This window comes from Cupressus sempervirens, chromosome 10 (genome assembly GCF_028749045.1).
Source record: "Cupressus sempervirens isolate cs-2001-9-10 chromosome 10, ASM2874904v1, whole genome shotgun sequence".
Taxonomy (NCBI): domain Eukaryota; kingdom Viridiplantae; phylum Streptophyta; class Pinopsida; order Cupressales; family Cupressaceae; genus Cupressus; species Cupressus sempervirens.
In genome coordinates this window covers 533,299,586-533,326,336 of record NC_143127.1, presented here as the reverse complement: position 1 = coordinate 533,326,336, position 26,751 = coordinate 533,299,586, and the positions used below count along the sequence as shown (strand labels likewise).

Below are 26,751 nucleotides of genomic sequence, written 5' to 3'. Positions count from 1 at the left end.
CAACTCTTCAGGCATTGGTGTTTTATGCCATATGTATCTTTGAATTCATCGTTTTCTTTTGTGTGCCTCCTAATTTGAGTAGTGGCATTGAGGGTACTCATGGAGATTATAGTCTTCTCTACTTGATCAAGTTCTATTTCTGTGGAGGTTCTTCATATCAACAATTACTTTTTGACAAAGCTTTGCAACTTCTTCATGCTTCAATGGTGTTCTTCATGATAATCCTTTTGTTCCTATTTTTTGGGACATTCAATATTTTTTCTCTATCTCTTCTAGGACCATGGGTTTTTCCTTGTGGTTTTCTCTAATTCTCCACTTCATAGAGATTTGGTTGTGATTGGGTACCTCATCAGGCCTTATTCCTAAGACCCAAGTTTATTTTCAGTAGTAGTTTCTAGGTTTTTAACTACTCCCTAAGTTTATCTTTAGTGGGGCTGTCAGAGTAATAATATATTTTCTTATCATCTCTATTCTACTTAAGCTAAACTTTAGACATATAATAATTAATTATTTTATTAATTATTATAATGTAACCTAGGTTAGTTACCTTTTATGGTTTCAATATCCTTTTAAAAGAATTATTTTTTCTTTGTAATAATTGATTCATTCAAATACAATTACAATATCTTTTTTGTACATCAAGAATGTCTTATTGCTTTGCTCCTCTCTTTTTGTGACATGTATTTCCATGCAAGTGATTGTTGAGAGTTGTGGCTTGAGTTGTCCTCAACTTCAACAATTGCAACACATAATAATAATTAATCCTAGCTTTGACCTCTTATAGATAAAAAAAGAAATTTGTTATAAAGTTATCTTAGAAGGGCCAATTTTGTATTTATCTTGAGAAATATTTTGATGTATACACACACACATATATTATGATTTTTTTGATACCTGTAATGGGTTGAAGCTTAGGTTATTTATTCTTTTATTATTATTATTGTTTGTTGAGGTTAATTATTATTATATGTCAAGCTTGAGTAAATTCAAACCCAAGGCCTCCTTTATGGGAGGCTCACCGTTTATCATTGTGTTGTAGGCTCTTGCATATATTATAATTTATTATTGTATGATATGAAGTAGAACAAATTTCTATGGATTGTTTTTACACAAATATATTTTAAACCTAAAATGCTATAACATCTATATGACAAACAAACATAACAAAAATAAGTACTGAAATATAATCTCAACCAAAGTCCAAGAAAAATAACCATAATTGAAGGGAAAAACATAAGGACATATAAGATAATAACAAAGATAGCATTTCGGTAGATTAAATTAGACTCCCAAGTTATAGATAAGAGTTGACTCCCAAATTATTTTAATCAAAAGGAAAAATGTATATTTTAGATGATTATTAGCATTACTATATAGATTTCAAGGAAAGTCTTTTAATTAATCATTATTCTTCATATTTAACAAATACAACTTCACTAAAATTAAATCTTTGATAATATAAATGAATGATATTTGATTTTAACTCTTATATTTTTATTTATTTATCATTTTGTGTCTTTTAAAGTTAAATGTTAGAGTTATCTTATTCAAATGGTTATCTCCATAGCAAAATTTTCTCTGTGTAATATGTTTGAGAGTATACAAATGACTTTAAAATGTGTAGAAACAAATCTCTTCAAAACTTGCAAAATCAAAGTAGAAAAACTATAAGAAGAGCATGGTATGACATTTTAGAACAATTGTCTAAATGATGAATTCATTAGTCTATTTGAAAATATTCTAAGGAGAAAATTAGAGAAGTCAAAAAAATCTATACAAATGTAGCTGAAATAAAAAATTCCCACTTCATCACTTCATGTTGTAAAAAAAATTAGAAACATATTGATTGAATATTAATTAAAGACTCTCCCTTTCAATGTGTGAATGAGTGCACAAGGCTATCTTCAAGGATGGATATGAAGATTAACATATCTTCAACATTATTCATATTTGAATTTCCATATGCATCAATTTATAAATGCTAATAGACATTCTAAAAATGACAAAAGGGTGGAGTGGGAAAGTGTGAGTGTGTTAATGTTAACATTTATCTTTTAAGGTTAAATTTAACAATCGTTTACATGTCAAAATCTTAATATTAATTATAAATAGAGTATATTTAAAAAATATTAGACACTACATAAAATATTTGCTAAAAATATTAACTTTAGAGATATAAATAATTATTTTTTTGAGAATTAAAATTAAAAACATAACTGAATACAAAAAAACTAAAGATGCAATAAAATATAGATATTCTTAAAGTAGTAAATTAAATTTTAATAATTTTATAATAGATATCTATCAACATTTCTTGTAAGTGATCTATATCGTAAATATTATACTTCTTTTTGATACAAACACTAATTACTAAATAAAAAGTCACCATTACACTTAAATATATAGCATTACACTTTTATTTAATTAGGCTAAATTATGAGAGAAAATTATCTTTAAAAGTTCCACTACGAAAGTTCCATCGCTGCAGCCGTTCCGTCAATAGAAGAACAAGTTGCTGGGGAAATTCGACTAAATTTCCCTCCAATTGAAAAATAATGGAAATAATAATAACTAGGTGTTGTGGGTATGACGGCAACCATGGGGGCAGGATGTTTTGTTATTTCGCCGAGGGGAAAATTATAGAAATGAAAGAGGAGCGAGGAGTGCTGGGACGATGAATGAATGAATGACTGAAGAGGTAGAGGAAGACTAAGAGCAGGTGAGTTCAATCCAAAAGAAGAGCGATGGCGATGGAGCGAGAGGAGGATTTGAGGAGCGAGGCCGTGCGGTGGTTGAACTCGTACAAGTACAGCGTGGAAGTGGGAGCAAAGATGGACGCGCTGAGAAGGGTGAAGGAGATAGTGCTGCACAGAGCCCCTCGTTTGCTTCACCACTTTTTGCCCTTCCTCCTCGAACTTCAAGCCGACCCCTCCAGTCCTATTCGCAAATATCTTGTCGAGTAACTTGTCTCTTTTCCTGTTCTCTTCACATCATCTGTTTCTGCTAAATTGTTTTAGGGTTATATCAATCGTGTTTTACCTTTTTTCATGTTATGTAAAATTAACCCCAATACTTTGTTGACTCGATTTATGATTTTCCGCAGTTTTTGTTGTTAACATCTTTAATATCTTTGAACATGGATGGAAACTCATAGTTTTGAGGTGTCGATAGAATTCAACTTTACATTTCTCAAGATCTTTTAATTTATACTCCTCTTTCTATTCGATATCATTGACATCAAAACTATAATGAAAACTTGTTGATGAATGAATATACTCAAAATTATAATTTTGTGTCTTTGATTTTTTTCGAAATCAGTTTGAACTTACATTCCATTAGGAGCATGCGAGCTTTAATTTTTTGCCTTATTGATTGATTTAAAAAATATGTTCTTGTTATCTTACGTCTACTACATGTACACTTACTTTTCAGCCTTGGTTTGTCCATTAAATATTTGTTTTTGCCTGAACTTAAAATCATGACTGGTCTTCCTTCTCCTCTGAAACCAGGTAGAAGAAACCGGAACTGCCAAGGATACAAAATTCAAAACGCTTATACTCCCAACTATATTAGCCTATATTATATCCATTTCCCACTCTTTTATTTTTGCCAAGATTATCATATATCTGCTGTAAGCTGACACATTTTTCTGATATGTTTAAAATGACTAGCACAAATTGAAATACGTCCAACATTGATTATTTTAGGTAGATCTTAAACATATTTTCTAAGGCTTCCTGATTGGCATATTTTGGAGGATGCTAAGCCGGGACCAAAGTGATTGACATTACACCAGTTTATTCCATTTTCTAAAAAATTGAAAGCTATTATCAGCAAGCCCAACAATGCAACTCTGGAACAGCTTCTTTTTAAATCAGTTGTCATTGCACCCATATTTGCTCATAAATTGCCAACAACTGAATTTTTTGTTTCATCATCATTGTGTATGGAATAGCTTGGCTTTTGTTTTATTGAGGAGGAAAAGGCTTCTCCTACTTGGCCATTTCATATTGTGTAATCACAACAAGAACCTTGTTGTCTTTTGTTACATGTCAAAGCATTTTATAGATAAAGATATGTGATTGTCCTTTAAAATAAATCACCATGGTGGAGGAGGCCTACTTCTTTCATCTGACAAGTTTTAAATTTTATCACCTCTTGTTTTGCATGGTCCCTAGTGTAGTTCACAGGTTAAAATATTCATTTGGGAGGTAAAATAAAATGTCTTCGGGAGTTTAAAAAGAGGTAAATTTTTTATAGGAATCGAAAAATCTAGACTGAATCCGACAAATCCAGCAGTTACGGAATTTTGAATTGAGCTGCATATGAAGCAAGCTGTGTGGGTCTGGTAAATGTGGTCCATATAAATAATAGAGGTAATTCTTTACAACATTTACCCCTAGGAGATAACATCTTGTTGCATCTTGAATGTCCAGAAATATGGTAAATTATTCTAGATTTATTGAACTTTAGTGCATGGAAGTATCTCCCTTGACCTTCCTCGTAGTAGTCATCAGTTTGCATTTGTCATCATTGGGAGTGCCAGCTGACATTTCCAGGATTGTTTGTTCAAGAGGAACTCTATCACGTTCTTTGAACACGATATAGGCTCCATAGTACACTTGAGACTCTGAGAGCATCAAGGCAGCAGCTTCCCTATCTCAGGAAAACACAATGCCTCAAAGATTTGTTTATGTTGCTTTATCCCTTGCTGCAGCTTTGATGTTCATGAACTCAACAGGTTCTCTAAACATATCCACATCTTTATTCAGTCATTTATTTGAAGAAGAGCTATGAGTCAGAATACTTGTATCACTATTTGTATTTTTTTAATCCATCTTCTCATATGATGGGGTTGTTTGTAGTTTCCGAGTACATCTCACCTGAAAGTACAAAAAGGAGACAAAACAAAACTACAAGAAACAAAGGTAGAAACCCCATCAGTACACATATTACAATGGAGATTCAACACAAGGTGAATTTGACGTGCAACATTGATGAAAGAAGGAAAGCACACTTCGACATACGAAGAAACATGTTACCTAAACACATTCAAGCCAAGATACCAAAGTATGATTTTATTTCATCCTTTACATATATCTTAAGTACTCAAAGGAATTATCAAATTAACATACAAGAAATTTATGACTATAACTGGAAAACAAGTCCAAGCCATATGTATCAAATGTGCATTCTTGGTTATTCTTTTGAAAGTATACAAGTTCAAAAACTTTTAAGTATGGAGTATGAACATAAAATTTCTGTGCAAAATTCTGCAGAGTTTCTTCTTTGCAAAGTACCCTCTTTTACATTACAAATTGGCTTATATTTATAAGCTTACAATGACAACTAACTATTAACTAGCTTTTTGGGTTTGTGAGCAACTAAGTTAGAGTGTGGTAGCTTTTCCTGCTTTTGCAACTAACTCTAACTTTTACAAAACTGAAAGCTAAAACCTTAGGTTCTAGAAAGATAAAATTCAAACTCCTAATAGAACTCAAAATTGGACTTGATGGATGCAAAAAGCCAAGTTTTTGACCAAACTCATGTAAAAAGTTTGAGTTTTCACCAAGAAAAAGCAAAAAGTTAGTGTTTTGGAAAAAACTCCTGCAAAAAGTTGGGGTTTGGAAATATTTATCGCAAAAAGTTGGAGCTTAGAAAAACATTTTGTGAAAAGTTAAGAGTTTAGCAAAGCTTTTTGCAAAAAGGTCAAAGTTAGGGAAAACTTTTGGTAAAAAGTTAAGAGTTTGGGATTTTTTTTTCCAAAAGTCTACAATTTTGGAAAACTTTTTGCAAAAAGTTAGAGTTTGTGAAAACTTTTTGCGAAAAGTTTTAAGAATATTTTTCACAAAAAGTTGGGATTTGGAAAGAGCTTTTGCGAAAAGTTAGGATTTGGATTTGAATATTTTTCTCGCAAAAAGTTAATAGTTAAGGAAACATTTTCACAAAAGTTAGGATTTGAAAAAAAATTCGCAAAAAGTTAGGATTTGGAGAATTTTTTTGTTAATATTTTCAATTTTTTTGCGCATGAGAGGGAAAAATGACTTAACATTTGATCTCTTTTAAAACTTAGGCAACAATTGGCTCTTTCTGGGGATAAGGACCATGAGGCATGCAAAAAGATCCTAGAGACTCTGAAAAATCCTAGAGACTCTGAAAAACTAGTGCATTATCTGATGGGCAATAGAGTCATAATTGGAGGCAACATAGGAATTGACAAGAGTGTTAAAATAGTTAGATCAGATTTGTGTAATATTTTGATTTGTTTAATATAACAGTTGATTATTTAGCAATAATAACAGAGCCTCACAATTGTTTCAAATTTGCTCTTGTATATTAAATTTCACAATGGTTGAAACTTCCTTAGTTTCTAGCAAATTAAACAGTTTATGTATGCTATCAAGCACAAGTCAGTTACACAGAAGATTGTATTAAAGTATGTGTTTGGTGTTTTAATTTACTGCTTGAGCTGAGTATATATAGCAAGGGTTGAGTGTGGGAAGGCACATCCATGATTGGACATGCCTCCCATGTGGAGGACACGTCTATTCTTGGACATGTCGTCCCGCTTTAAGACATGCGACTTTCAATTCGTAACATGAATTGAACAAAACAAAATAAAGTGCTTATGTTGATGTTTATTATTTTGCTCGAGTTGAATTATTATGGAATTAGTATAAATAAATAAATAAATAAATACACACACACACACACACATATACATAGATAAAGTTTCTATAATAATAATTAGAAAGTCAACTTCTTCGTTAATCATATGAAGAACAAAAGATTATTCTTTGTTTTGTCTCATTCATATTAATACATTATATTTATCCAACTGAAGCTATAATATCATTAACACTCCCTCTTAGTTAGGGATGTAAGCACCTGAATAGACATTACCTCAATGTAAAATCATAAATGACAAGTTTAAAGATATCTCTGATCAGAAGATATCTATCATTTAAATATCATCTCATGACATCAAGAATAATGGCATTAGGATATCAAGTCACATGATACTCAGCAAGTAGTCTGAGTAATGACCTCCTGAATGTCAAATTGCAAGATATTCACCAAGTACTTTGAGTGATAGCCTCTTGAACATCAAGTCACATGATATTCACTTATTACTCTGAGTAATGGCCTCCTGAACATCAAGTTGCATGACATTCATGAAGTACTCAAAAAATGTCCATAGGTTATGTGCACATGTATCGTCAATGATACTTACCATATGAACATTAAATTCATGGTCTGTTTAAGGAAATTAATTCACCATGGAAGATATAATTTATTATGATCTGCTTTGAAATCATAAGATATCCATCATAATAGAAAATTAAGTTATTGTAAGATGATCAACTCTCAAGAACTTTTGCAAATACAAGTGAATCATTTGGAAGTTGTCACTTCCGCTTGATGTACACATGACCCATATAGTCATGAAATAACACTCATTAATTAAGTAAATTATTAGTACAATATCATGATCTGTTTAGAAATCATAAGATATCCATCATAATAGAAAATTAAGTTATTGTAAGATCATCAACTCTCAATAACTTTTGCAAATACAAGTGAATCATTTGAAAGTTGTCACTTCCTCATGATGTACACATGATCCTATAGTCATGAAATAACACTCATTATTAAAGTAATACCCATGACCCATATAGTCATGAGACTTCACAGAAATTAGAAAATTTCAAGGTTACTTGTGAATTGTTACCTTCGTTTTTGTAGGTGGTTTGGTGAGGATGATAAAGAACAATGAACTCCCTCTCAATCTAGTATTTTACCAATATTGAGATATTTTGAAGTTCTTTAGAATACAAGTTTCTCCGAATCCAAGTTTGAATTAGACTTCAACAAAGGAAGCTTGATATTTGAGCCTGTATGGACATTTCGCTGCAGTATGACCATAGTTGTCGCATCTATAACATTGTATTTTAGAATAATCTTTTTGTTTCTTGAATGACAATTTACCTTTTTTGCCCTTTTTCCTTTTTGAATTAGTTGTGAGAATCTAAATGTTTTCATTTGTGGATTACATGTTGATCCCTCTAGGTATTAGATTACACACTTTTTGAATGCAATCAGTTTTTAGTTGATCAAGTTTGGTTAGCTTGGAACAAGCACTTATTCCTTGTCTAAAGTTTCCCCATGAGACAAGAGTCCATTTAACATTACCATAGTTAACTCTTAACCATCATAGATGCGATCAATTGTTGAGAGTTGGTTTCTTAATTCCATTATCTTCATAAAGTATGAGGTGATGGTCTCTCCTTTATTCATTTTTATATTAGAGAGTTGATTTTTAAGAGCAAGAACCCTGCCAGTGTTGTCTATCTCAAACATGTTTTCCAGAGTTTTGAACATATCATATGCAAAGTCTAACTTAATGATGATAGGTAGTAGATGATCTTTTACGCTGTCTACTAATAATTCCATTGCTTTGGTGTTGTCTTTTTCCTATTGACTCTTTTCATCATTCTCATTGGATTTAGGAAATTTTCTACAATTGTTTTTAACTCATGCTTTCTTAGTATTAGTATCATTCACAGTTTTCAAGTTTCAAAATTCAAAGGACTCAAGTTTGTCTTCAAGTCTGATTCCAGTCACCATTTTGATAAGTATAATATTTTCAAAAATTTGTACATATGTCTTGTTAAAAAATCTGATCTGGTAGACTCTTAACCTTGCTCTAATACCATATTAAAATAGTTAGATCATATTTGTGTAATATTTTTATTTTTTTAATATAATAGTTGATTATTTAGCAATAATAATAGAGCTTGCAATTGTTTCAAATTTGCTCTTGTATATCAACTTTCGCAATGGTTGAAACTTCCTTAGTTTCTAGCAAATTAAATAGTTTATGTATATAGTCGAGCAAAAGTTAATTACATGGAAGACTATATTAAATATGTGTTTGGTGCTTTGATTTACTGCTTTGACTAATATATAGCAAGGGTTGAGTGTGGGAAGGCGTGCCCATGAATGGAAATGCCTTCCATGTGGAGGAAACATCCATTCATGGACGAGTCATCCTACTTTAAGACATGCGACTTTCGGTTGCTAACATGAATCAAACAAAATAGAATAAAGTGCCTAAGTTGATATTTATTATTTTACTCAAGTTCAATTATTATGAAATTAGTATATTTATTAATATGTCAATATATATAAAATAAGTAGTAGAAAATCAACTTCTTCATTAAATATATGAATAACAAAGCACTATTCTTTGTTCTTTTTCATTCATATTAATACATTATATTTATCTGACTGTAGCTATAATATCATTAATAAGGAGAAACTGGAGACAAGCCAAAAATAAGATCGACACACCAAAAACTTCTACCTAAATTATGTACGTGGTAGGTGAATCCTACCTCTGGAAGCTCTAGATGAGTTATGCAAACCCATTGACTAGTTGAGGAAAATAAATGCCATGGTGACATAATGCACGAGAGCCCCCGAGTACTTGTGATCTAAGTTGTAGGCTCCCTCCTTGAACTTTGCTCCTGAGATTTGTGACATGCAGAACTTTTCTATGTAAGGCAACATATCCAAATAATCGCCGCCTCATCAACATCTGAATTTGGAATCGATTTTGCTCCACGTTTCATGTCATTTATGACTTCTTCCTAAACAAGCTGAAGTATAGCAATTGCAAGCCTTATAATGTACTTTTGATGTTTAGATTTGCAACTTGGGTTTATGAAAAATCCTTCTCAATCATTGGATTAGACCAAAATAATTCACCAAAATAAGAAGAATCTATAATATCCCAGTCGGATATTCTCCCCAATTTTTTTCACAATAATTTTCAGAATATATAGAAGATAAATTATGCAATAAAGACCAACAATATTCACTAGTAGATGCTCATAGAAACTACTCAAAATGTTATTGCATTATAATAATCAGCAATACAATAACAATCGAATCGTAAAAACAATGATAACAATAAGATTGGATACCTGAAATGCAATTGTGAACTTTGTCGCAAATTCACCACAACTAATGAATTGGGTTACGTCCAATCCACCCAAAAAGAACCTGAGGGTTTGTGTCCTTAGATCCTGAATAAAAGCTGAAGCTTCCTTAATTTCTTCAAGAGAATCTCAAATCAAATCAATATCCAAGCCTGTCCAAATGAGCTCCTCATCCCTCTTTTAAAGACCCAACATGTGACTCTCAAACTTCCTTCCTCTCCTTTCGTCCTTTTCCTTCTTTGTCACCTTTTAACTCCCTCTATAATATTAAATTGACCCATTTTATAAATTTGCTTTAAATCCTCATAAGCCAAATTTAATATTCTATGAATTTAATTTTGAAATTCCTAATGCCTTGAAAAGGGACATTACAAGTCCTCCCTTGAGATTGCTTGCCCTCGAGCAATCATGAGTCAACAAAGTAATACCGAGGTCCCAAATCAATCTCAAGGAAGCTTCTTCACCAAGCTCCTGCACCACACTGATACAAATAATGTGTCTCGAATTGTGAAGCTGCTCATCAATTCTCCACGACAATGCACCGATCATACTAATATCAGGATCCTGGATAACTCCATGCGCATAATCTATCAAATCCACCTGTCATGTGCATGTGACTTATCTCCTGGGTCCCACAAACAAAAATGTAATGACCCTTACTCAAAGGTCACTAAAAACTACTAACACTGAACTATGCAATTACGTCAAACACTTGGCATGTAGTCTGAACTTTGCAATATAACATACTGAATATGTGCTAAGCAATTTCATCAAACACTTGGCAAGCAATCAACTACACTGCTGAGATATAAAATGCTGAAAGAAATATTTGTTAAATTATAATTCCACCCTACTCCATGATACCCAAACATGGCCAATATATATATATATATATATATGCATTCAATTAAGATGTTGCTGCTCTTACAATCAATTACAACTTCAGATTACCAGTAATTTATGGTTTTCTACTAAATTAACAGTGCACTGTCATGACTGATTACAAAGGATTAAACATGCTTTTTGTGTCACTATCCAAAATATACCAATGTCCTATGCAGCTGGGTACAAACAGAGACAAAATTCATAGTCTTTCTTGTCACATGAACAACAATTGACATTTAGAAATGCATCTCGCATATACGGCCGTGACTTTATCCATTAAACTCTCATATACAACATATATTCAGATAATTGTAATTAAAAGAAGAACTTGGGAATGATGCAACAATGTTGTCTATATGCTGAAGATACAGTGATCAGGCTGCAATCTTAATCTGTCCCAAATCCAGCAACTCTACGGTCTGCAAGTACAGCCGTACTTGTACGGCTCTGTTTGATTGTAGTATAAATTGTTTACTTCTCTAAATGGTGCTAAATCAAGCATAGTCTGAATCGCCCAGGTCTTAGGAATGCAAAGAAATTGGCAACTTGAATTTCAAACCAGGTATGATGAATTTATGACTCCAAATATGCTCCCAATCTGATCTTTGAAAATGACCAGTTCTGCATCAGATTTGTGCATAAGTATTGTCTCAGACTTTGCAAAACCCTTCTAACAAATATGATGCAATCTTTTCACCAAAATGACTCCAGAGATGTTCACTTTCAACCCTAGTCTGAAAACTCAATGAAGCTCAACTTGAAATGCTTTTTCAACTTGCTTTTTCGAATCTGCTTTTTCGAGCTGCTTTTTCGGACTGTTTTTTTGATTTTGCGCTTTTCTACTTGCTTTTTTTTTCGGGCTGCTTTTTTTTTCGGTTCTGCTTTTTTCGAAGAAATCAAACCCTCAGGTAGTCTGAGTATACAAATTAAGCTCAACTTGAAATGGCTGAATACCACTTCCAAAGTGCAACCCTTCAGAAGGTCTTTCACTTCCTCAGTTTTGCAATCTCTTGAGAGGTATCGTTCTCAAGGATTATGCTGAATATTTGCAGACCTGGATGGTGCCACAAATGCTCAAAGAGAATGTAGTTGAATTATCAAATCTCGTCCATGCAAAAGAGAGGCCAAGCCCTCTATTTATTCACTTTTCTAAGAAGTTACTAAGAACTTCTAGAAGCATCCATTATAAAAACTCATTATAATGCACTTTTATAATTAAATAACTTTATAAAATAAAAAGTGCAACTCAACTTAAAATTATAACATGTAGGCCGCGTATAAAAAAGTAATGATAAAATAATATCTCCACGAGCATAATAAGCCATCCAATCCTCAAATAAACGCCAAAATGACCCTCTCATCACAACCACCAGTCTACGAGAGTCTGTGATAGATTGATTCGGCACGCAAAACAATGTCAACCAAAACGGGGACATTACAAAAAAGGCCATCCAACTTCCCAGTTGTATAGAGTATCATGTCGCTCCATACTAGAAATAGTAGAATGCCCAAACTATCACACTGCCACAATACTGCTCCTCTAACAAGTATGCAGAAACTGTACTTGTACTGAAAAAGCAAGCTAGATATTGCTTCCTCCTTCATGAAGGGAAGTGTAACAAACTAAGTGCCAACATTATGCTCGACATTTGTGACAGTAGAGTAACTGCTAGAATAAAGAGGAGAAGAATCAATCAACGAGCACCCATCAACATTGTCCCTTATATGCTTCTTGGCCCTACTGTTAGCCAATTTACTACCCAAGGCTGATTTGCAATTAACATTATACCCCTATGTCAATTGTAATAAATCAGCCACCTCCTAGTAGCAATCAGTATCAATTTGTGACTCTTGGTCAATATCAAAAGGTGTTTCTTCATCAAACTCAAATAGTGTATTCACCTATATCTAATCAGCATCCATCTCAAAGAGTAAATTACAATGCTTCATCCAATCAACATTACGCTGGCTGAACGTATTATCATCATAAGAACAAATATACTCATGCCCACCCTTCATCGCTGCTACACAGAAAGCTGATCCAAAAGATACTTCATCAATACTATTGTCATCATCTAATGAACATGAAGTCATAATGCATGGAGACTCCATCAAATTTTCAGGTGGTTGATCCATAAGTGTGTTGTTTTCAGCCCCACGGTCCCCCATAATATTATCAGCTTCATCCCTGCTAAGCTGCCCATATGACTGAGTTTTATCTTTCTCATCCTTCTCTATAGGCTGAAACAATTCTTCTTTTCTTCCGCCCTTAATTTTGTCCCTTATTAAGAATGATTTCAGTTTTTGCTCACATTGTTTGATGACATTGTTACTCAAACTATAAGCATCAAAAGAAGTGACACATGTTTGTTTTAAATCAGCCAATATGGTAGACACAAAGTTTTGTGAATTAACATCACTCTCTTCAATGGTCGAAGACATAATCGATTGCATGAAAGATAAAACATTTTGTGCGCTGTTCCTTTTAATAGCAATAAAAAATTGATGGAACATATCATGAATTAAATCTTCACTACCGAGATCCCACATTATCACACAAGCACGAAGCTTTGCAACTAATTATAAAATATTGATCGTCTTACCGTAGGATGAATTATAGATATTACACAAGCCTTGAAAACTCTCTACGATTAACTAGAACACTAATTTTGGGCATGCAACCTGACCAAATTTCTTCTAGAGTTTTACCTTTGACTACCACTGTGGGTGACTGGTTCAAGAGATAAACTGTAGTGTTGATTGCTTCTGCCCAAAGCTTCTTTGGAACATGTTTGTGTTTGAGCATGGATAGACTCATCTCGGTGATTGTTTTGTTCCGACATTCAACTACACTGTTCTGTTGTGGTGTGTAGGGTGTGGTTAATTGACATTTGATGCCATGAGTATCCAAGTAGTTAGAGAATTCATTAGAACAAAATTCCCCCCCATTGTCTGCTCTAAGAGTAAATAATAGATTTCCCAGACTCTTTTTCTACTAAAGGTTTAAACTTTTGAAATACAAGAAATGCATTTGATTTCTTTTTTAAGAAAATACACCCACATTTTTCTACTGAAATCATCAACAAACTATAGAAAATACTTGGACCCAAGAACAGAAGGAGTGACCATAGGGCCGCAGATATCAGCACGAACAAGCTAAAGTACTTGAGAAGCTTGCCATGAATCGCCACTAGTGAAAGATGTGTGATGTTGCTTCCTAGCCTGACATGCATCACAAACTCCAAGCTGTTGAGTTTGAATCTCTGGCAAATTGAGGACAAGCTCTTCTTGAGCAAGCTAAGAGAGATAATGCACATTTAAGTGCCCATACCACTGATGCCAAAGTGTGCTAACAGAAGGCCATCGAGCAACCATAGCTAAGTCCTGAGAATCACCAGAATCCTTAAGTTGAAAATGACCATGATCTTTAAGACCCACTGCAACAATTGACTGAGTCGCCCTATTAGTGATGGCAAACTGATGTGAATTGAAGGTGACATTGAAGTGTGGAGAATGTCTTAGTAATTAACTGGCTGAGAGTAGATTTAGTTCCATCCCTGGAACATAGTACACATCGAGGAAAATTAGATTCCTCCTAGCAGATTGAATTTGAATGTTGCCAACAACGGTGTACCCTTCGCTAACAACGGTGTACCCTTCTCCGCCACCAAAAATAACTAGAATTTGAATTAAGTTGGTAGTCAGTGAACCAATCTTTGCGGTGGGTGAAGTGTCGAGAGGCACCTGAATTAATGTACCGGGCAGACAATTTCACATGATTTGTAGGTCTTTTAGCCATGGAGGCCTAAAAGGCAAATTCTGTCTGCCCAGTGTGCTCTGCACTGTTCACTTTGGGCTACGAACTTGATTGCTTAGATTGGGCAGCTAAGCATTTCCGACATTCAACCTTTATGTGACCAAACTTGTGGCAGTAGTTGCGTTGAATGTTCTTCCTGGAGCCTTCTGAAGTTGGAGCAGAGGACTTCTGCTAAGACTTGCCTTTATCCTTCTAAAAGGATTTAGCAACAAAGGCTTGCTCGGTGGAGGTGGAGGTGGAGCTGGAATTGCTACTGAACTGTTGTTTCCACTGATCTTGCTAAAGCAGAAGTGTGTAGAGATTGGTGAACTTCAGATAAACACCAGAAGATGTGATGTTGATAGTCTCGATAAAATGCTCGTAGGACTTTGGTAAATTTTGGAGAGTGATAACCACAATGTCCTCTTCCTCCATCTTGCGACTAATGGCAAGCAACTAATGACGAATTTCCTGAATCCTATTCAGGTGTGCTTGGAGCGAGGTTCACTCATCCATGAGAATATAAAATGGAGTGTTCTACAAGAAGGCATTGCTTTTGTTAGAAGTTTCATGAAGACCTTTGAGATGTGCCCATATCTCAACAACTGTCTTGTTGGATGGAATCTGAGAGAGCTGATCATCAACTACGGATAATTTGAGAAGCATCACCGCCTCTCGATTATTCAAATCCCATGTATCTTGATTAGTACTAGGGGTAGTCAGACGTGTCGTATTACCCAGAACAATTTGATTAGTATTTCAATATTCAAAAATTGCTATGGTCCGCTGCTTTCAAGTGCCATAATTTTGACCATTGAATTTTGAGTTGTTCTCGAGCAAAATATTTGTCAAAGATACCATTGCACATTTTCCAATGAAAAAAGTGTGAGAATTTGTGAAGGCATGTACTTCGACGCAAAAAATAGAAAACCCAAAAAATTTGAAGTATGATCCAAAAGAGAGCTCGAAAAATCTAGAAAGAATATGTTGTCGGTTTCTAGGTCCGTTGGCTTGTAAATTGAGGCACAAAAATCGAGGCACCCAAAAAAAACAGACAACCTAGTTGAGCTCTTGAAAAACAGAAGTATTTGGAATCAAATTTTTTTCCGAGCTCAAAAATTAGGGTTTCAAAGAAACCCCTACTCAACAGCCATTAAAGGTCAGATTTGCAGAGAAAATGGTGGATTTGGATAGAAATGGCCGATTTTTGTTTAAGAAGGGGCGTCTAGGTTTGAAGAATGCAGAAATGACACCAAAAATGGTGTCTAGAGCACTTAGGTTGGAGCAAATAGCTTCAAAAACCTGAAAAACAACATAGTGATTTGCAGAACAAAAACGACAAAGATTTGCAGCTGCCCCACGTTAGCAGGTAGATCAACAACCCCAGTGAATGCGGCGTTTTCGAATAGGTAAGGTGCCCTTAGCAGCTGCGAGTATATATAGGGAGGACGTGTTTAAAGGATGACGCGATTTCTCAGGAGAAATAGAGCCTGAAACTTGCAATTTCGACCCAAAAAATGACCTTTGTTTGTGTATTTGCACGATTTTTGCGGACCACGAGCTATTGCCTTTGATGTCGCGATTTGTAGAGAGATTGCTTGGAGAAGCTTGTGATTTTCAGATCCTCAAAGCCTAGCCAAGAATTAGGCGAGAATAGAAGGATTTCTTGAAAAAACAGAAACCCTAGATAGGCTTGAGAGAAAATCTCAGAAATAATTTCGTAAAATCTTAGCAAATAATTTCAATAAGAAATTATAAATTTTTTGAAAAAATTTGAAGTATTGTCTCTGGTACGATATTATGAAGTAATTGGTAAAATACTCGCTTGTTATTAACAGAGACCGAGAGGTCTATATATTCAAAAGAATGGAACAATGTTTCTTTAAGAAACGATCGTGAAGAATGGAAACTTTTTATTCTAGCTAGGAGAAAACTAACAGTTATCTACAGCTGTTTAAATATTAGAAACACTCTAATATTTACAATAAATTACAAATAGATTACCATTAACTAATAATAGATGTTTATCTATTATCGTAATAAGTCTTACCTCCCTATCAAGATGCCTCAACAATGCTGGCTTCACTTAAGAAGTCACAATAAGAAGAATGTTCACTTGTTTACTCTTAGAGCTTAGTTGTTTTATTGTTAATAAAGAACTTTCAATTGCATCCAAATCACACAGTAGTCTACATTTTGATTGAGGCAAATCTGCAAGTTTCCTTTCTATATTAAAGAGCTTTTCTGTGAGGACCTGTTCCTTGTTCTTAGCAACGGATCTTGGTAGTTGCCTGAACATATTTGTTTGCTGTCCCTGAGGTACTGTTTGCCAAGTTTTTCCTGACCGAATTCCCCTGATCTGACAGTTTGATTTTTATATTCTTCCACCCACTAGACTATATGCAATTCTTTCTATTATGCATTTTCAGCAGCTATCCTTATTTGCACTCCCCGGCTTCCTAAGTAGATCTAATTTAAGAAGTATAGGAAGAACCACAGCAGCAAGGTTCAATGATTTCACAAGAACAACAAAGTTCTTAGAACTACAATAATCCAATTTCAGAGATAATTTAGTCAGTTTGCATCTGGTTGTAGAAACTACAGAAGTGATAAAAATGAGGCAGCAGTCTGTTAATGTTTGATAGCTTCAGTCGGATAAACATATAAGACAATAGTAATGTGTATATATATATATATATATATATATGTTCATTATATATGAGATATAAATTATATATCCAAGTATTATTATATTAGAGAAATTAATATAATGATTAAAAGAATATATATATACCTATCTATCTATATCTATACATAATTAAATTGTCATTATATTAACGAAGGGATATGTCTCTTCTTGGTTTATTCTCCATGTAAATGGAAGAGATCATTTACATTTGGGAAATACATACCACAGAGGCAGTGCTATTACATTTGCAACGATCCCGAAAAACTAACATGGTATTAGAGCCAAACTGCAAATGTAGAAAAGGAAATAGAAAATGACAGAGATTATAATTTTTTTGGCAGTTTTAATAAAATATTTGATGAAAAGCATGAACATGGAGGGAGTATGTGAATAAATATATGCAAATATTTGATGAGAAGCATGAACATGGAGGGAGTATGTGAATAAATATATGCATGCAAATGTTTAGCGATTTTAATATTTCATTCAACTCATGTAATGCCGCGATTTCATGTTTCAAAGATAATTTTAGTATTGCCGTGGAAGAATATTGCAAACATATTCTAGACAGGAGGATATATCAGTGGAGAATTAATGTTTGCCATATTAACCAATGATGGGGCTGTTTCTACAATAATTATTGAGGCAATACATGGTGATTCTCTCTCTTCTCCAGGCTTATATCCCGTGTCTGTATTCAACTGTGTAAAATCTGCATTTACACTGTAGACTAAGAGAGTATTAGTAAAACTACATCAAATATCTTATTTGCCACCTGTTAATGATAGGGACTTCTGTATTCATTTGTATTGCGAAAGGATTGGAAGCCACAATGACAAAATCATAAAAAATAATGAGACATTCCACATACGATGATATCAGCAAGTTCTGGAAACTCAGATATGTTGATGGTGTAGATACGGAAGAAGTTGAGCAGCGATTGGGCACATAGTAAATAATAAACATTACAGGTGGTTGTGACTAGATTTTCTGCAGCTAAGTGGTTATAAAGCTAGACATTGTTACAAAACAATGTTATTACCAAACAGATAATAAAAGGAGCCTGCCACCAATAAGACTCAGGTGGTAATCCCAGATAAGGAGGTGATACAGATGCTACTGAAAGATACTTGAATGAGTTGAGTACAGGGCACAGAAACGTGATGCATCCACTTATTAAGGTACTTCAATGTAATTTTAAAATTATGACTAATGTTTGTACCTTATATCATTAAGACAATGAACATAGATGTAAAGCTCTCTTTATATTCTAATATAATGTGACATTGAATAAATATATTTGGGAGAACAAGATAATATAATTTGTATTGGATATTCTGATTATTAGATATATATATATTAAAATTAATCATATATCTATGAGCTTGGAGGATGGAGCATTAATCTATGTAATGCTAAAGTGGATCAAGTATTGTTTGAAGGGCATCATCCATTGACTACAAGAGATAAGTATTTTCTGATTATTATAACTTGAGAATTACTTTTATTTACTTCTTGTAGTTAATCTCTTATTTGTATTCCTATATGTACTATAAGAGCTATTTGCCTTGATCCTTTCTTTTCTCTCTGGTAATGTTCTTGTAGGACATCAAAGACAACATTGGATGAGGAGATCAGAAGATTGATGTTCGGATGGAGTCTGAACATCCACGTGTGTGACTGCATAATTTTGATGGGCCTATCCCTTGTGTATATCATGAGAAAGTGATGACTTCCAAATGATCCACTTTGTTTTGTAGGAGTTATTGAAAGGTGATGATTTTTCAATAACTTAGTCTATTGTGATAGACATCCTATGATGGCTGAAACAAATCATGATAGATTACATCTTGCATGGTGTATTAAGTTCCTTAAACAGACAATGGCCTTCTATTGTGATGGACATCTTATGGTGTCTAAGTAGATCAAAATAGATGTTTATTTGCATGTTGGATTAGGTTCCTTAAACAAATCATGGCCTTCTATTGTGATGGACATCTTATGGTGTCTAAGCAAATCACAATAGATGATTACTTGCATGGTGGATTAAGTTTCTTAAACAGACCATGGCTGTTCCTATGGGATGTATCATTGAGGATACATGCGCACGTACTGTATGAACATTTTTAGAGTACTTGGTGAATGCTGCGTGACTTGACATTTAGGAGGCCATTACTCTTGATATAATGAGATGATATCTAAATGGTGGATATCTTCTGATCAAAGATATTCTTAAAACTTGCCTTTACTGATTTTACGTTGAGGTAATATCTTATGTTTATCCTCCCTAACTAAGACAGAGTGTTAATGTTTGATAGCTTCAGTCAGATAAACATATAAGACAATACTAATGTAGATGTATATACATACATATAATTATTATTTTATGAGATGTAATTTATAAATATATGTTCATTATATATGAGATATAAATTATATATCTAAGTATTATTATATTATAGAAATTAATATAATGATTAATAGAATATATATATATATATAAAATTAAATTGTCATTATATAAATCAAGGGACATGTCTCTTCTTGGTTTATTCTCCATATAAATGGAAGAGATCATTTGCATTTGGGAAACACATACCACAGAGGCAGTGCTATTGCATTTGCAACAATCCCGAAAAACTAACAATTCAGAGATTAGTTTGAATTAATTTGCAGCAATCTGGAATTGTCTCTCCATATAAATGGAAGAGATCATTTGCATTTGGGAAACACATACCACAGAGGCAGTGCTATTGCATTTGCAACAATCCCGAAAAACTAAGTTGCCGATACGGGTTCTGGTTCGGGAACGGGTATGGGGTTCGGGTACGTGGGTACGACAATTTTTTCTCCCTTGTGGGTTTGGGTTCCTCGTATATGTATGCATGCATGTATGTTAAAACATCGAAGTTACAAATGTAAAAGAAAAGTGGTACTTATAAATCAATAATGGCCAACAAAGTTATAAATAAAATAATTGTATTGCTGATATAGCTTTAAATTAAATGCATTAGCAATTGACATCAATCCGAACATGATCAAAAAACATAACTATTGGCTGGCTTTTACAAATCTATCAACAATCATGTCCTTAGATCTACAAATAAAATAAAGTCAAACCCTGACCTTCAAATGAATCAAAGTAGATTGCTGTTCACTACTGTCATAAACTAAGCGCATTACGTAAAAACAATTTTAGATTGAATAATATTACCAAGCTGTTGCAAGAGAGTATTTAAAGCTGATAGAAAGAACATGCTAATGAACAAATCAGAAATACATACATAAACTGACCTACCGCCTTGGGGTACATCCTGGGTGCCTAGGTTCACTCTAGGTCCTTCATAGAAGGACCCACAAAGAACCCAGGAAGAACCAGTACCAAAACTGTACCAGTACCAGGACCCAGGCCTAAACAGCAGAACCTGGTAACTGAGCCGAAAAACTAACAATTCAGAGGTCAGTTTGAATTAATTTGCAGCAATCTGGAATTGTCTCTCCATATAAATGGAAGAGATCATTTGCATTTGGGAAACCCATACCACAGAGGCAGTGCTATTGCATTTGGAACAATCCCGAAAAACTAACAATTCAGAGATCAGTTTGAATTAATTTGCAGCAATCTGGAATTGTCACTTGCCAATTCTAATCTAGCCAAAGACCAGCACCCAGAGCATTTCTGGAGAAAGGAATATTTTAATCTTGATACCCTCACACTAATATTTAGCTTACTGCAAAATGATAAATTGAGTCCTCCAACTATGCACAGGAACCTTAGAAATGTCTGCTATTATTGTAGAATTCTACCCTGAAAAACTTCTGCCCTGAGATATATATGTACAGTACAGGATTATCTGAACACCGCTACTGTAATGAATCTGTTAAAACCTTTCCAGCTGTTATATCTGCTAGTATGTATAATCTGAAGGATTAATATGCCTTCCCAGCACTACTCGTTGTTTTATTACTGAACATATAATCTTCCCTCCTCTTGCACATTAACCCATCCACAGAAATCTGTAAGAACCCTTGACCAATATGGTATGTAAATCTTTACCTTTTGAATGTTTAATGAAATGACATTTTGTCGATTAGTTTGAAAGCATACATACCATGAAATCAGGTGATCCAAAGGATTACAGCCAATGCCAAGATGTATCCACTCTTCTCGTACTTCCAGTCACACCAATAATTATTGCCCCGACCAAGGTTCCGAGCAGGCAGTGTCAAGTTGAATATCTGGCAACATCTATGCAGTGAGAATTGACTCTTGCAGGTTAAGTATTCTTCATCTGTATAGCACCCAGTTCTAATCTGGTGCAGCATTACGACTATTTCATACAAAGGACCATGAGATAAAAGAAGAAAATCACTCTAATCTCAAACACCTGACTATGAAATTAGCTCTATAATGCTTCTCAAAGCCATGCTTACCAATTTCAGAGTTTATAACGTAGTGGCAATAGTCCAGTCACCACATTCATATTCACAGCCGACAGAGGATGTCGTCTTCAGCAAAATGGTACTAATGTTTTTATGTTGTTAGATAATTTCTTCAATCTACAGTTACAGGAATACATCCAAACCTTTTTGGCGCTTTCATGGTGCCAGGTAGCATTGCAGAAAATTTAAATATATTCAAGCAAAATGTTTTCTTAATAACTGATGTCATTATGTTCCATATTTTCTTGGCATTATGCACGCGGCTCCAAGAATTAATGGCTACCAATATAATATATCCTGCTGTAAACAAGAATATCTGCAAAAATATGTCGTTTCACCTTCCAAACTCCCTTAATTTCTGTGATTTACTGAGAAGGTTCAATTAATCATCCGATGCCTTTCCCAGGCAGCTTCAGTCACATTCTGTCATGCCTCTGTTACTTGACTATTTAATCCGGCTACACAAATTAAACCATTTGCTAGTTTCATTTAACATAATCATTCACTATTTTGCCAGAGGCGGTAATGACATGATAATTTCCTGTTCTGCAGACCTTTCTGCAACGCTTCAAATTCTACCAAACAGTACGCAAGCTGTTGAGGCTACGCCGAGCTTGCAACTTATCGCAGTTTTATTTGGATTCTTGGTTTTTGAAAATGGTTACCAAAAGCATGTAACACCTCCTCAAATTTGAAGTAGAATCAGAATCAGAACTGCTTTACAAATATAGCGACGGTTGCCAGAAGCGACCACCACCAAAGATGACTGTGCCCGCCCTTCTTGACATAGAGTTTTTCTACTAGTTTTCACTGTTCAGCGTCTTGTGCACCAAACTTCCTACACAGGGAATAAAGAATCATTTGCAATTAATATTGTCTCACTGTGCTCAGCTGTGCTCTTTCGTTAACTGAACCAAATCCAATTACCAATATCTCCCCCAAAATCACATGCAGTCAATTTTCATGGCTGCCCTATTGAATTACTGAATCACGATGGCAATCTGCGTTCAATTTATTTTGTGAATGCCACCATCGCTCGATTAATTCTTGCCTAGATTTTTGGAAGATTTGCTTATTGTGGTTTCTGACGATCTCCAATGACTTCTAGAGCCTTGGGCAGCCTTAATCACTTTGAATCACAACCACAGGCGTGGCTTGAGATTCTTGTCTCTTCTTTCCAACTATCAATACGTTAGCCAAGGATTACAAGATGTTTCTTACTTCTGCAGCACTGAGGACACTTTGTAAGCTTAAAAACTGCATAGCTTTAAATAGTTGTTGCTTGAACCAAATACCTGGCTCCTCTGAAATGATAAACATCAAAGCAATCAATTTAGTGATGATTTATTTTAATAATAGCTTATCAAATCAGCTTCTCTTGACCTTAGCCAATTAGTCCTTTGTTGATTTATAAATGACCAAATATAATTGCAAAGCCTTCATCCGAGACAAATATAACCATCCTGCCCAATAAATAATTTAGGTACTAAAATACTCTCATGAAAATATATAGTATTTGCCGCTCATGAAAATTGTATAAACTTCTTGCACTACTCGATTCATAAACTCCCAATCACAGATAGTTGTGCAATTGCCTCATAGATATGGAATACTTTGAAATATTTGCCAGTCTTAGACTAAAAAACTTTCGCTTATCTGATATTTCACAGGGAAAATATATTTTTAACGGAGCATATAAGATTCAAAAAATAAAATATTTCCCTCCAATCAAGTTCATTTTTTTCAAAGCTTGCAGAAAAAATCAGCCCCGATAAAACCTCCTCTCTGTATAAATTATCTGATAAAACCCAACAGGATAAAACCCAACAGGATGTCAGGTTCGATGCTTGGATACCACTATAATATCCTAGACGGATGTTTTCCCCGATTTTTTTCAGAGTAATTTTCAGAATATATAGAAGATAAATTATGCAATAAAGACCAACAATATTCACCAGTAGATGCCTATCGAAATTACTCAAAATGTTAATGCACTATTATATTCAGTACTACAATAACAATCCAATCGTAAAAACAGTGATAACAGTCATATTGGATAACCAGAAACGAACCTGAAATGCAACTGTAAACTTTCATGCGAATTCACCACAACTGATGAATTGGGGCTACATCCAATCCACCCAAGAAGAACCTGAGGGTTTGTGTCCAACATGTGACTCTTTTATCCAAACCAAATCAATATCCAAGCCTGTACAAATGAGCTCCTCATCCCTTTTTTAAAGACCCAATATGTGACTCTTGAACTTCCTTCCTCTCCTTTCGTCCTTTTCCTTCTTTGTCCCCCTTTAACTCCCTCTATAATATTAAATTGACTTATTTTATAAATTTGCTTTAAACTGTCATAAGCCAGATTTAATATTTTATGAATTTAACTTTGGAATTCACAATACCCCGAAAAGGGGACATTATAGAATCCTTATCTAATATCTTTGATTTACTGGTAAAAATATCATTAGGCAAACTTTCTTCTTGAGATTCTCTTGATTTATCATTAGTGATCCCTTGATTCTTCTTCAATTGCTGACATTCTATTGCATTTGTTGACAAATTTTTAGTTGGGTATTCCAAACAATGGTTTTGATTTGTAAATATTTTCTCATTAAGCATGACTTGCATAAGTTTTGCTTCCTCCTTTGCTTCCTCTTGATTATTCATTTGATCTACTTCATGATACAAGGTCATGATAAGAGTTTCCCTTTTGGTACATGTATGCTCTAATGAGTCTATACAGTCAGAAGTTTTTCTTAGAGATGGATACTCATATGAAGGAATCTTTTGAAAGAGCATCACAATTGAATTCTTGATCTAAATATTTCAGTCACTTGATCACAGCACATTTATTTAATTACCCATTCTTTTGTGGGGTAAGATACCACTTCTATGTTCTTGTGTGTCTCTTGTGAATAGTGAAACATAGTATGATCTCATTCAACTGTCCTAAACACCTTAGGTGTGAATGTTTCCTTAGATGTATGTATCACTTTTGACGATGGTTTTTGGCTGTGAAGAGAGGTTTGAGAGGATAATTCACTGTAATGAAATTCATGTTGCAAACTATTTGGACAATGAACAAAAGCTTGATCAGTCTTTTGAACCTCTCTCGGAATAGAAACAACAGCACATTCCTCATCCAATTGTGGAAATTTTGCATCTCCAATTTTATGTCATCCATATTATCATCATCTTTGTGCACAAGGTGACTTTAAATGCCTATAATTTGCAGCCCTTTTGATGGAAAAGCTTATAAACACTTAGAATGAGAGATTAGTTAATACTGATTTTCTTCAACATTCATAAGATCATTTTTCAAAGATGGGAACTGATTTTCTTCTGACTCAAGGATGTCATTACTTAGCGACAACATGGAAGTAGAAATAGATGGGTTAATACCTCGAATCTCACCAATAAGTTTTGTCTTCAACAGAGAATGATGAATGAACAAGAACATCTTCTCCATAATGGAAATCATCATCGAAAGCTTCTAGAGACCACATGGCAATAAGAGCTACTATGGATTCATCTTGATGCAGATTTTCTTCATCCTCAGGTTTAGGTTGCATGCTTGTTTGGGAGACATTTGATACCTCTTCTTCAAGCTCATTGGTATTAAGCTTATCAAATATTGCTTGGTAATTAAAATTTTCACAATGTTTTCCTGACACATCAACATGACATTTTTCTTCCTTAGACACCATTTCATGATAATCTTCTCTACTAGACATGAGAACTTCATCTTCTTTTGTGCATAAAATCTCTGGTGGATCCCTTCCAACATTTTGATTGTGAGATGTTTTGTTAGCAGAGAATAATCGTCACACTGGTCTTTTTTCTCAATTTCTTGCAATGTTTGATGTAAACAAGGTTGCACTTTTTAAGGATGTAATGTCTCCTATATGGCCCATAAGATAATTACATAATTGAGTCAGCACTAATGTTTGGGTTTGAGATTGAGTGGCATATTCTCGTCAGACCAGATTTGCTATCTTGAATATTTTATAAGCACCTAATGGCCATGTGGGCTTTGAATCAACTTCTGTTAAAATATTAGTGGAACTATAACTGAATATTGGTAGCAAAGATTTGCATTCAATATTTATTTAAATTGTGGGGTCGATATTTATTTGAGCAATTCTCATAGCTTTTAATATACAGCATTGACATGTCTATTTGTGGTATAGCATAATTATAATACTTCTGTGGGCATCACTTAGAAAATTAATATGACTGTTGTGGGTGAAATATTGGTGCGAAGCTATTATAAGGTGAATGAAACATGATTCAGAGAATATACAACTTGCCGTCTAGTATACTATCTCTGGTTGCAGGTAACGGCATAAAGATTGGTGCTTGTATAATAAAGGCATAGCAGAAATACTGCTGCCTTAGGCATTTCCTATTGCCTGGTGTTGAATGCACATTTGTAAGGTTGGGCAATTTCCTGCTTGTATGCTCTCGGACTTGTAATACTCCTACCTGCCATCCTTGCAAGAATATATGGCATGGCATCGCTGTGGGAGGTAAGTTGGAAAAGGATTGATTCTTGAAGACATCTTTTCTTGGGTGCTCTGTGACTCCCAAGTCTAAAGGCGAAAACTTTTTGACATTGTGCGAATTGGACACAAACCCAATCATAGTAGGCTGAGAGGAAGTTTACTTCAGAACTTCTATTTGTGCTTGAACCATCAAATACAGTGTTGGGATTTTATGAATGATTACAGGTCTTCGAACAGGGGAAAGTATCGTTTTGCCGGGGCTCCATGATTGTTCATCAGATTACAATGCAGTAAATCAACAGTGGATAGCCGATGACGAACTAGAACTCATTCATGGACTTATCTTTGTGAAAAACAATGCCAACTGCATGCCATCGCATATGGAGTTCCTCTGAAGTGATTACGAATGTTAACTGAGCA

At 34.3% G+C, this 26,751-nt stretch overlaps 1 protein-coding gene across 4 annotated transcripts in view; it reads left to right on the top strand.

The window, feature by feature from the left end:
- The first annotated feature begins 2,563 nt into the window (after positions 1-2,563).
- Positions 2,564-26,751, top strand: part of LOC149534992 (uncharacterized) — a 217,734-nt gene continuing 193,546 nt past the window's right edge. For 2 of the 4 annotated variants that reach the window (XM_089805168.1, XM_089805166.1), the window contains exon 1: positions 2,564-2,959. In XM_089805168.1, coding sequence (XP_089661294.1) covers positions 2,745-2,959 — 215 coding nt within the window. In that variant the 5' untranslated portion in view covers positions 2,564-2,744. The remainder of the gene's footprint in view (positions 2,960-26,751) is intronic. The other 2 variants (XM_089805169.1, XM_089805167.1) reach the window with 1 other exon arrangement.